Here is a 13,616-nt window from a genome sequence, read left to right as displayed (position 1 = left end):
AAAAAAACAAAAATAGAAAGGAAAACAAACCTGGGGATGTTTGCTTTTCTCTCCAAGAAAACATTTGCAATCCAGCATGTTTCACCTATAAGCATAACTATCAAATGATTTCCACCTTTCTATAATAAATTGATACCTTACCATCAAAAGTGTGGCAGCTTTTGGATAACTAACACATCTATGGAGATGATGTAATACCTGGTTCTCTATTTATCTTTTTTATGTTAGTCTCTAGTGATCATTACTTCTGAACACTCTTCTGAGGAGATTTGTGATGAAGTATGAATATTCCTCTTGAACTCTAGACCTGTGTCGGATTGTTGAATAAAGCAGTTGCCTTTCTGAAAACAAAAGCCATACATATTATGGCCATTATACTGAGCTTATCAAAGTATATGAACAGCTATAGTTTGTTTCATTCAGTGGAATATAGCTATCTGATTTAATGTTAGGAGAAATAAAAAGAGCGAAGAGACAGAGAGCAGGCAGGATGGAAGGAGGAAGGAGAAATTCATATGCTACACACACACACACACATACATGCATGCATGCATACATACATACAAAAATGCTCATCTTAAAAAACGTATAAGAAGGCTTTGTAAAGTACTTTAGGCAGTTTTTAGGAAGGAAAATAAATTAATCTCTGGGATATTCCAGAAAATAGAAGGCAATAAGTGTTGCACGGACTGACATCTCTAATGCTTCTATCTAGTGAGGTAGAAACTAGTTTTCTGCTTGACTGCTCAGCCCAAGAGCAATGACTTTCAGCAAGACAACAAAACAAACTGGGACACGAGGCACATTAAGGAAAAGCTTGAAGATGTCTGCTGCAATATTGAATGCCATTTTCACAATACTATTTGGAGAACCATTTGACTATACTACTAGACTTTGGGAAATAGCTTGTCAGTGTGTGACTTTTAAATATCTTTTGCTACTTTGTTTTGAGTCTCCTAATAATAGGGTCCTGTAATGGAGTTTCTCACTTTTTTCTTGTTATTAGAATATTATAACAATTAGAGAAAAACTAATTTTTAAAAACTATTTCAATTACATTTACAAGTGGTAAATTCTCTCCCGTGGCAATAGATAGTCAAGACTACTTATTGGTAAAAATGTCTATAATTTGTCAGCAATTCAATGATATTCTCACAGCAATGATAATGCTGCTTATTTACAGTTTTGGTTCATAAAAAATAGTTATTACATCATTCCACAGTACTCTAGTTGAAGAAATTTGATGGCTTTATTTTGTATGTGCCAGGCAGTGTGCCTGTTGCAATTTCTAATAGATTTTAAATGTTTTATCAGTTTCAAAGTATTTTTCTTAACGTGATAGAAATTATTACACCAAACATTTTGTGTGTTTTAACTCTATATGGGGGTGAGGGTGGGATGGTGTTAAACAATGTGTCTGTTTTTGGAAACATGCTATTAATGACACGGTGCATAGAATAGAATCCTGAATATTTTTACTTTCAGCTGCTATTTTGTCTAAGATTGGAAACTGTAGATATTGGGGTGGGGGAGACCCCTCGAAGGTGAATTAATGTTTACATTGACATTTTATAGTAGAAATCTGCTTCCATATGAGATAGAATGTGTAAAGGCATATTTCCCAGTCTGCAACCTTATGTTTTCCTTAAGCTTTATCATCATCCTTCACGCTAACTTCCAAAAATCAAAGAAATATGCTAGCCTATGTTCATATCTTTCTAAGAGCTATCTTGATTGAAGGAGAAAAATCCTAGATATTCACCTACCTTCCTAATACCTAAAACACATAGTTCCTTATAGATGATATTTATATCCTAAGAAGAATGAATGGCCAGATGGACAATGGAGCAAATAAAGTCAGAGAGCAGGATACTACATATGACTATTCTTCTTATCAAGACAAAGACTTACTGTCATCTACAAAGTAAATTAAAGTTCTGGATAAAAGTCCAAATAGGGTGGATCAAATCCTAAGAACAATTTCTACTCAACTTTTAAAAAATTTTCTCTGAGCTATCAGATAAATGTTTTTGTTTTTTGTAGTTACTGTTCTAATTCTTTTTTCTTAAACTAGGTATAAGATGGCAAGGATTTTTTTTTATTTTTAAATTGAGCTTAGCTATCCAACGAACTCCCTTAGTGATTCTAGTGTTTAATTTCTCAAACTAAATAATCGTAATGTCTTCTTAAGGTTATACACTCTTTTTAATTCCACCATTGATTCTTCTTTGAGAGTAAAGTAACTGACAACCTTTAACAAAGAACTATCATTTACACAGTTTTTCAACCAGACTGGCAATTTCTTAGCTTCTGATTTTTCCTTAGTTATTGCATCTGTGGAACATTCCCCAAGATTTTTATGAGGCTAGACTATAAAGATTAATTTTCTATACTGAAAGGACTAATTTTCATAGTTGTAGGCATCAGTTTTTTTCTTTCTGTTCTCTAATAAAACTATAATTTTATGAACCTGGTTGAATATCTTTTGAGTCTGAGTTCATGTTAATCCAGTAGATAAGAATTATCCTATTTAATAAAGGGATTAATTATAGGATCATAAAAATTTATAACAAGACAGAAATATCTAATACATTCTTATCTTTATTCATTTGCTCAGCTTGTAACTATAGCCTAGACTGTCTCTTTTTCTTTCACCCTTTGCCCCAAGAGTTTTCTTTTTCAAGAAACATTCAAGTCCCAGTTCCTCTAGAAAAGCCTGCCTTTTCCATTCAGACTAAGGCCCTCAGATATACAAATACTAGCATTCTCTTTATCTATAGATATAATTAAATAATAGGTCAAGGGTCTCTTAATGAGGATTTCATCTTATCTATACAACTACCTAAGTGGTTCTCAACCAATGACTGTTTGGTTCCCCCCACCCACCCCAGAGATTTTGTATAATACTTAGTAACATTTGATTTACCTGAGTGGAGGAGGATGTGCTCATGACATCTAGTCTGCAGAGGATAGAGTTACCACTAAACATCCTACAGTGCACAAAACAGCCACCACCATCCCTAACATAGAATTATTTGGTCAAAAATGTCATTACTGCCGAAACCGGTTTGGCTCAGTGGATAGAGCGTCGGCCTGCGGACTGAAAGGTCCCGGGTTCGATTCCGGTCAAGGGCATGTACCTTGGTTGCGGGCACATCCCCAGTAGGAGGTGTGCAGGAGGCAGCTGATCGATGTTTCTCTCTCATCGATGTTTCTAGCTCTCTATCCCTCTCCCTCTCTGTGAAATATCAATAAAATGTATTAAAAAAAATGTCATTACTGACAAGGCTAAGAAACATTAATTGCTTACTTCCATTGATTCTGGACCATGAATGCCCATGGTATACATACGGATCCCTGACAAATTGTAAGACCACTTTTCATTCTTATGGCCAAAACTATATTGGTGATTATGTTGTGGGAAAATGTAAAGCGTTGCCGAAGCCCTACAGATTGCATCTCTTGTTTCTGTGTCATCTACATGCTGCATTATCAATGAAGGAACTTAAATTGGGCTGTCACAATTTTCTCTTTGACAAAGCGACACTGATTGCTATCCTCTACACTACATTATAAGTCATTGCCAATGATTACACGTTCACATTTTCATGGTTTGCCCTGGCATTTCACATGATATTGGAGTTAATTAGACCAGTATATAATAGCTAGGATTGCCTTTTCTATCTGTAAAAAAAGAACATGGATGAGTGGAACTTTTAAAATAGATACAACTATTCAAGGTATTCTTTATAATTTATTTTTCGATTTACATCAGATACTCTCTGAATGTGTTTCCATCTCTCAGGTATTAATTCATCACTGGAATGAAGTAAAACCAGATAATCGTTGGTACCTCTGTGAAAATTATATTTATACTGCTCCCACCACATAGAAAATATTCTCCTGTTTAAGTCCCATCCATTCTTCAAGAACTGGCTAGTTGTTATGTCTTAATCCATCTTTCCTTCCCTAAACTAAAAGTAAACCCTTCTTATTCAAGATCCCAATACACTCTGTTTATATAATCTCAAATTCACCTTTTGGCTTGGTATAATGATGATCTTTTAATAGGTTATACAGTATTTATCTCCATCAAAGTATCTTATTTATCAATAAATCTGTGTGGATTTGCACTATTTGTAATTGAATCCACAGCTCCATTATCTAAAAGTAAAAGGCTTTCATAAAAATATATTCTGCTTCGTTGAAAGAACAATCTTAAAAATCCAAGATATTTAATCATTATGAACATTGATTTCCAACAGCTGGTATAGTTTTCTATATTTATAAAATGAAAAATACATTCCTAAGTCTTTATGTCTCTGATATTAACAAGAGCTATATTTAGCAAAAGACTGAAGTAGTTCCTTCATACAACATAATAAAAAAATTTCCTAACTTTGTGAGTTCTTTGAAAACAGCTTTTAAGTTCATTTAATCACAAGCCTTTTTCCTCTATGCCATTAGTATCTAGAACAATGGATTTTAGAATTATACTTAACAACTACTGGAATAAATTAGTAAATTGAATTTTGCCATATTTATTATATATAGCAATTGGTAAATAATTTTGATCCAGCATCTATTTTTATCTTCTTCACTTTTGGGGGAGGGAGGGAATGGGTATCCTTTAATCATCCTTAGACTAAGTTTATTTTGACAATGAGATAATGCATATACATATATTTGAAGTTCTTAGGATAGTGTACCATAGCTACTTTTATTAATAGCCCTGACACCTCAGAACAAGGAAAAATTATTTTCCTTTGCATATAAGATGCATGGTTTAAATTGATTCCCCTGAGAAAAATGTTGTTTAAAATAACCTTGACTTTGAGCATGTTTTCATATGTCTCTTGGCTTTCCTTATGTCCTCTTTCAAAAAGTATCTATTTATGTCCCTTGCCCATTTTTTGATTGGGTTGTTTATCTTCCTTTTGTTAAGTTGTATGAGTTCTCTGTAAATGTTGGAGATTAAACCCTTACCAGTGATAACATTGGCAAATATGTTCTCCCATGCAGTGGGCTTTCTGGTTTTTCTGTTGATGGTTTCTTTTGCTGTACAGAAGGTTTTTATTTTGATGTAGTCACTAATAATCCGAGAGATGCAAATCAAAACGACAATGAGGTACCATCTCACACCTGTTAGAATGGCTATCATCAACAAATCAACAAATGACAAGTGCTGGCGAGGATGCAGAGAAAAAGGAACCCTCGTGCACTGCTAGTGGGAATGCAGACTGGTGCAGCCACTGTGGAGAATACTATGGAGTTTTCCTCAAAAAAACTAAAAATGGAACTCCCATTTGACCCAGTGATCCCACTTCTAGGAATATACCCACGAAACTAGAAACACCAATCAGAAAGGATATATGCACCCCTATGTTCAAAGCAGCACAATTTACAATAGCTTAGATTTGGAAACAGCCTAAGTGCCCATCAGCAGAGGAGAGGATTAAAAACTGTGGTACAGCTATACAATGGAATACTATGCTGTGGTAAAAAAGAAGGAATTCTTACCACTTGCAACAGCATGGATGGAACTGGAGAGCATTGTGCTAAGTGAAATAAGCCAGTCAGAGAAAGATAAATATCACATAAAATAACTTTGGAAAGCAAAACTTATATCGGAGTGCATTTGCTTGTTATCACAATTACTTCCTAAGTACTAAAATTGAAATGAATATTATTCCAGGCCCCCTTCAAACTCCCTCTATTCTATGGTTAGGACTTTCCATTTGCACACTATTTGAAAATAATTTCAATTTGTATATACAGTTATTTATATTTAGTGTGATAATTTTTTTTTCTTTTTCAGATTAAGGGTGCCAGATCTATCTAAAAACACCTTTTACCAAGCTGGTCATCAAGGAAAATCTTTTTTTTTTTTTAAATTTAATGTATCTTTATTGTTCAGATTATTATAATTGTTCCTCCTTTTTCCCTTCATAGCTCCCCTCCACCCGGTTCCCACCCCACCCTCTGCCCTTACCTTCCCCCCACTGTCCTCATCCATAGGTGTATGATTTTTGACCAGGCTCTTGCCGCACCCCCCACACCCCTTTCCCCCCGAGAATTGTCAGTCCACTCCCTTTCTATGCCCCTGATTCTATTATATTCACCAGTTTATTCTATTCATCAGATTTTTTAATCACTTGATTTTTAGATTCACTTGTTGATAGACATGTATTTGTTGTTCATCATTTTTATCTTTACCTTTTTCTTCTTCTTCCTCTTCTTAAAGAATACCTTTCAGCATTTCATATAATACTGGTTTGGTGGTGATGAACTCCTTTAGCTTTTTCTTATCTGTGAAGCTCTTTATCTGACCTTCAATTCTAAATGATAGCTTTGCTGGGTAGAGTAATCTTGGTTGTAGGTTCTTGCTAGTCATCATTTTGAATATTTCTTGCCACTCCCTTCTGGCCTGCATAGTTTCTGTTGAGAAATCAGCTGACAATTGTATGGGTGCTCCCTCGTAGGTAACTAACTGTTTTTCTCTTGATGCTTTTAATATTCTCTCTTTGTCTTTTGCTCTTGGCATTTTAATTATGATATGTCTTGGTGTGGTCCTCTTTGGATTCCTTTTGTTTGGGGTTCTGTGCAGTTCCTGGACTTGTAAGTCTATTTCTTTCACCAGGTGGGGGAAGTTTTCAGTCATTATTTCTTCAAATAGCTTTTCAGTATCTTGCTCTCTCTTTTCTTCTGGCACCCCCATAATTCGGATGTTGATATGCTTGAAGTTGTCCCAGAGGCTCCTTACACTATCTTCATATTTTTGGATTCTTTTTTCTTTTTGCTTTTCTGGTTGAGTGTTTTTTGCTTCTTTGTATTTCAAATCTTTGATTTGATTCTTGCGGTCCTCTAGTCTGCTGTTAGGTCTCTGTATAATATTTTTTATTTCAGACAGTGTATGCTTAATTTCTAGTTGGTCCTTTTTCATATCCTCGAGGGACTTGTTAAATTTATCAGCCTTTTCTAGGAAATTCTTGAAAAACCTTATAACCATGGTTTTGAACTCTATATCCAGTTGTTTGCTTTCCTCCATTTCTTTCATTTGTGATCTGTTTCTTTGTCTCCGCATGTTGACTGCTTCCCTGAGTTGAGAGAGTGGTTTTGTGTGCTAGGTGTCCTATAGGACCCAGTGGCTCAGCCTCCCCAGTTACCTGAGGTGGACACTCTTGGTGCACCCCTTTGTGGGCTGTGTGCACAGTCTTGTTGTAGTTAAGCCTTGATTGTTGTTGGTATCACTGGGAGGAATTGACTTCCATTCCAATTGGCTGTGAGAATCAGCTGTGTCTATGCTGGGAAACTTCTGTGCTGGAGATACCCTTATGGGAGAAGACTTGCAAAAGCCTCTGTGCTCAGCTTGAGTGGGGCGGAATCTCAGGGCGGAGCAGACAGCATTGGTTTCCCATCAGCCCTGCCCTAATAGGCCCGTGTCTAAGTGTCCCATGGTAATCACTGCAAGCACCTCTGAGAAAAAGCCGCCCTCGAGTTCTGCCTGATGTCAGACAGTCCAGTTTCTCCCCGAATGAGTCTGGGTCCCCAAAGTCTCGCCTGGAATTGGGAGTTCAGTGCAGTTGGGAGCTTTTGTCTCTTTCCTGCTTGAGAAAGCCAGCCGCTTACTCAGTTGCCCGCCCTCTCCGTGTGCGTGCCCCTTGGTACCTCTGCCTTCCACAGTTCCTCTGAGTCTCAGTGTGCTTTTCTCTTTCCTGACAGCCCAGTTTCACCCTGTATGAGTCTGGGTCCCCAGAGTCTTGCCCGGAACTGGAGTTCAGTACAGTCAGGAGCTTTTGTCTCCCTCCCACTTGAGAAAACCAGCCATGCACTCAGTTGCCAGTCCTCTCCCAACACATCTCAGTACCTCTGCCTCCTGCAGCTCCTCTGAGTCTCAGTGTGCTTTTCTCTTTCCTTCTAGTTGTAGAATTTCCACTCAGCCAGCCTTCCTGTGGTTCTGGATGATGTCCGTTTTGTCTTTTAGTTGTAGTTTTTAAATTGTTGTGCGAGGCAGCAGTTTAGGTGTTTACCTATGCCGCCATCTTGGTTTCTCCCCCACTCCCTCTCACTTATAAGAATATGGTGGAGACCTGGAGCCATCCCCACATTTGTGACTATTTCTGTAGTCAGAGTAAAAGCTATTAACGTTGGCAAGTGGAGAACAGCAAGGCTAGTTCAATTTGTGGAGGTTAACTAGGCTAATTCAGTGAATATGTAACTTCTACCAACAAATTTTGTCTCTTGCTTCTATGACTCACATTCATGGCACACAAAATATTAATAAACACAAGTCATCAATGATCAAATATTTGCAACTCTGGAGGATAATTAGAAATCCCCAGTACCTGGAATGCTTTATTAATCTAGGATTTCATTAACAAAAGAAAAAGAGTTTGACTAAGCCTACTGTCTCATAAAGTTAAATTAGGAAATAATTCATACATGTATGAGCAGTAAGAGGTAAGAACTAGTATCAATTTCTAGTTCACTTTATTAACCATTACTCTTAATTCAGTAAATATTCTTCTTTGGTGGTTCCTCATGGTTCTATTTTTTCCTGTGATTTCATGTGTACGCTCATTCTACTCAGTGAATTCTGAAAAATTCCCTTCATGACTCAGGACCTTTAAAATTAATCATAGCAAGCTCTTATTTCACCCTTTTATTTTCTCAATCTTTCATTTAACAAATATGTGCACCCATTTAATGTATACCTTTAATATTTTTAAAAATTAATTTTTAAAATGTATGTATCCACCCTAGAAATTCCTTTTCATTCTACTTATTTGCTCCATTCTATAGTTACCATCTTTGTTTTGTATGCTTTCTCTCAGCATTTAGGTTCAGCATTTACTGTTGCATTTATTGATGGGCATTTATAATCCTCCTTTGGAGGAAAGAGGGGAGGAGGTACTGGAAGAGATTAAAGAATTTATATGCATAAACCATGGACACAGATAATAGTGCTGCGAAGGCCTAGAGGGCAGTAGTTGTGGAGGGGGTGAGGGAAATAAAGGGGTCATCTGTAATACTTTCAACAATAAAGATAAATTTTAAAAAAGAAAAGAATAATAAAGTGGAAAGAAAATAAAAGATCCAAATAGTCACAAAAATTTTGAAAGATTAAATGGGAAATTAGTTGATATTATTCTTTTTTGGAGAAAAAAAGATTAAAGAACTTGGTTTAATTTCAAAACATTTCATGATTGTAATAGAAATGTCAGCTATTCTATGGAGTAAAAATAGGAACAGAAAGATAGAGGCAAACAACTGAACTTAGTGGCAAATAAGCATTATCTACAACAAATGTAACTTAAACTTTAGATAATTAATACAAATATTTAAGGATTACATTCAGTAAATAATCTTATATTAAATAGGATGGAAAATCAGTTTTTAGAATTCTCCTAATATTCTAACATAATGATTAAGATTCTAATATAAGTCTGCCTAGCAATGAGTTCTGTGCTTGATTTCAAAACTAACTTCTAAATTTACAGAAGTTACAATAATAAAAAGCCAATCTACCAAGAAAGAAAAAATGATTTTTCAGTTAATTGCACTTGTGGCTAATACTTAAAATTACATATAAAAATTTTATTGTATTGTCATACCTAAAACATATATGAAATCATATTTATTTAAATGTAAAGTGTGAAGTTTTTTTATCTTTAACTTTTCCTTGATAATAAAGTACTATATTTTGTTTCTTTAATTATAGACAAAAAGTTCTCAAACCATAACACCCTCTGGCACCCAGAAAAAAGTTAAGAGAACTCTGCCTAACCCACCTCCTGAGGAGACCTCAACAGGGACTCAGTCGACATACAGCACAATGGGCACAGTTTCCAGGAGAAGGATCTGCAGAACCAACACAATGGCACGAGCCAAGATTCTCCAGGATATAGACCGAGAACTTGATCTGGTAGAGAGAGAGTCTGCAAAACTTAGAAAGAAACAAGCAGAACTTGATGAGGAAGAGAAGGAGATTGATGCCAAGTTACGGTACCTGGAAATGGGAATTAACAGGAGGAAAGAGGCACTGTTAAAGGAGAGAGAAAAGAGAGAGCGAGCCTACCTCCAGGGGGTAGCTGAGGAACGGGATTACATGTCTGACAGTGAGGTGAGCAGCACCAGACCATCCCGAATAGAAAGTCAGCATGGCATAGAGCGACCAAGAACTGCTCCCCAAACTGAATTCAGCCAGTTTATACCCCCACAAACCCAAACAGAATCTCAGCTAGTTCCTCCTACGAGTCCTTATACACAATACCAATACTCATCTCCTGCTCTTCCTACCCAAGCACCCACCCCATACACCCAACAATCCCATTTTCAGCAACAAACTTTGTACCACCAGCAAGTTTCACCTTATCAGACTCAGCCAACATTCCAAGCTGTGGCAACGATGTCCTTCACACCTCAAGCTCAACCTACACCAACCCCACAACCTTCTTATCAGTTACCATCACAGATGATGGTGATACAACAAAAGCCACGGCAAACTACATTATATTTGGAGCCCAAGATTACTTCAAACTATGAGGTGATTCGAAACCAACCCCTCATGATAGCACCTGTTTCTACTGATAATACATATGCTGTTTCCCATCTTGGTAGTAAGTACAATAGCTTAGACCTGAGAATAGGGTTGGAGGAGAGAAGTAGCATGGCAAGCAGTCCAATATCAAGCATTTCTGCAGATTCTTTTTATGCAGATATTGACCATCATACTTCTCGAAATTTTGTCCTAATTGATGACATTGGAGAGATTACCAAAGGAACAGCAGCATTAACCACTGCATTTAATCTTCATGAAAAGGATCTGTCAAAAACAGACCGCCTCCTTAGAACCACTGAAACACGGAGGTCTCAAGAAGTGACAGATTTCCTAGCACCTTTGCAGACTTCCTCAAGATTGCATAGTTATGTGAAAGCGGAGGAAGATCCAATGGAGGATCCGTATGAGTTAAAGCTTCTGAAACAGCAGATTAAACAAGAATTCCGTAGAGGGGCAGAGAACTTAGATCACCTTGCTGGTCTTTCCCATTATTACCATGGTGATACTAGCTATAGACATTTTCCAAAATCTGAAAAGTACAGCATTAGTAGACTCACACTTGAAAAACAAGCAGCAAAACAACTACCAGCAGCCATACTCTATCAAAAGCAGTCAAAGCATAAGAAATCACTAATTGACCCTAAAATGTCAAAATTTTCACCTATTCAAGAAAGTAGAGACCTTGAACCTGATTATTCAAGCTATATGACTTCTGGCACTTCTTCTATTGGTGGAATTTCTTCCAGAGCAAGGCTTCTCCAAGATGAAATCACTTTTGGCCTCAGAAAAAATATTACAGACCAACAAAAATTTGTGGGATCATCTCTTAGCACAGGCCTGGGCACATTAGGAAGTACCATACGGTCAGCTCTGCAGGATGAAGCGGATAAGCCATACAGTAGTGGCAGCAGGTCCAGACCTTCCTCCAGACCTTCTTCTGTCTATGGGCTTGATTTATCAATAAAAAGAGATTCTTCCAGTTCTTCTCTAAGACTGAAAGCTCAAGAAGCTGAAGCTCTAGATGTTTCCTTTGGTCATGCATCACCCTCTGGCAGAACTAAGCCTACCAGTTTGCCAATTAGCCAGAGTAGAGGAAGAATACCAATTGTGGCCCAGAATTCTGAAGAAGAAAGTCCACTCAGTCCTGTTGGCCAGCCAATGGGAATGGCCAGGGCTGCAGCTGGACCCCTGCCACCAATATCTGCAGATACCAGAGATCAGTTTGGATCAAGTCACTCATTGCCTGAAGTTCAGCAACACATGAGAGAAGAATCACGGACTCGAGGCTATGACCGTGACATAGCGTTCATCATGGATGACTTCCAACATGCCATGTCAGACAGTGAAGGTAAATTGGGCCTCAGAATTCCTTGTTACTCTCAAAACTCAGACTCTTATTTTTCTGCATGTTTAATCTTCCTTCTCTAAGGATGTATTGTACTTTTCTTGGTTTGTCTTTTGCATGTTTACTTTAATTTTATTTTTTGTAAATGGAAATTGTATCTTGTGTATAGATTTTATAGCATGTTTTTCTTTATTTCTTTTTAGATTATTCTTTTATTGGTGTTTCTTAATTGCTTGATTTGTTCACTGTCCTCTTTTCCAAAATCATTATCGATAATTATGTCAATAAAATGGTAATTCTTTAAATTCATAATTGGCTAAGTAGTTGGAAATTTTTTAATTGTCTGTTCTTTTCTTTTTAAAATTGTCAGTTTCTTTCAGTTTGTGAAATTATTAAGGTTTTGAGCCATTAAGTACTATTCTGCTAGACTTTGTGATAAAAAATTACTTATGTCATTTTTGTGAGACTAGTATTTATTAATTCAGAGAATATTCTCATATAATATTAGTATAATGAAGAGTTTTATAATTCTTCTTAAGTAAAAGGTTTGTATTTTATCTCTCTCATTATAAATACCATAATTGCCAAGTCTGTACCTTTGCATTATATACTAGAAAACTTAACACAGAATATGACATTGACAATAAATAATCTTATCAGTATATATATAAAGTGTTTTTTATGTTTACAATTCAAATTTTGTACAATGCTTTTATGAGTTTACCTAGTTGAAGCTGAACCCCTCGAGATGTACCTGTTTAGTCTTTTCCTTCACTTTGCTTTTTGCATCATCCCTTTTTTTGCCCTAAGTTGTTTAACTGGTTTTTTATATTGAATAAGTGATTTAAGGCATGTACATACCTAAATAAAAACTAGCCTATGGTGTTTTCATTGTTGTTTAATCATATAGAACCATAAATATTTTAGAAAGTTACCTAGTCCCAATCTAATTTTTAAGATGAGGGAGGAGAGGTACAGAGATGTAAAGAGGCTTACTCATGCCAAGAGGACTCGTGATTCTGGATCACGAGTCCTCTGTGGTTTATTTGAATGTAGGCATGGTTTTGAGTCATGGAAATAAAATATTTTTGATCAAATAAAAGTGTATTACTTCATGCCTTTGGAGACTGCAAAGCACTAAGCTAACATTAATATCTCCCCTTTTAAATCATACAGGAAAATATTTTTTTCATGAAAAGGATTTTCTTCCTACTTCTGTATCTAGCCATCAGTATGATTTTAGAAATTCAAATCTAGATTTGAAAAGGACTAAAGTAATCACTGGATCTGGAGGACAAACTGCTTTTTCTAGTGAAATTCCAACAACTAATCACTTTCTTCTGTACTGGCTATTGTAATGACCAGTTTGAATGAATCTAAATAGAATTAAACTATTCATGTAATAATTAGCTGTGAATAATGCCAGATCCCAAAATAGCTTACTTGTATTTTACATTTAAAAATACAAGAAAATATTAGTCTAAAAAAGGGGAATGTTAATCTCTAGCAAATAATTTAAATTAATTTGGAAAATGCTATTATTATAAAATTTAATGTTTAAAGTGCAGATCTACTATGGCTAATAAGATAGTTGTAGTTATAAATAGCATTTATATCTAACTTACTATAAATGATAAAGACAGAGTTTAATATGAAAGCAGATTTATTCAATCAGGTTTTTCTTGATGGTTCTATAAATTCCTATGAAAA

The 13,616-nt window shown here is 36.0% G+C and overlaps 1 protein-coding gene across 6 annotated transcripts in view; it reads left to right on the top strand.

Annotated features, from left to right (window-relative positions):
• The window catches only part of PCLO (piccolo presynaptic cytomatrix protein), a 309,161-nt gene that overhangs the window by 160,153 nt on the left and 135,392 nt on the right, over positions 1 to 13,616 (top strand). For all 6 annotated transcript variants that reach the window (XR_013960307.1, XM_080663233.1, XM_080663234.1 and 3 more), the window contains exon 7: positions 9,722 to 11,909. Coding sequence is in view for 5 of the 6 variants with exons in the window: in XM_080663233.1 (XP_080519359.1) it covers positions 9,722 to 11,909 (2,188 nt within the window). In the remaining variant the exon portion in view is untranslated. The remainder of the gene's footprint in view (positions 1 to 9,721; positions 11,910 to 13,616) is intronic.

Source organism: Plecotus auritus (assembly GCF_963455305.1).
Source record: "Plecotus auritus genome assembly, chromosome: 4".
Taxonomy (NCBI): Eukaryota; Metazoa; Chordata; class Mammalia; order Chiroptera; family Vespertilionidae; genus Plecotus; species Plecotus auritus.
The sequence above is the reverse complement of the archived record's forward strand: the minus strand, read 5'-3'. Positions and strand labels throughout refer to the sequence as shown.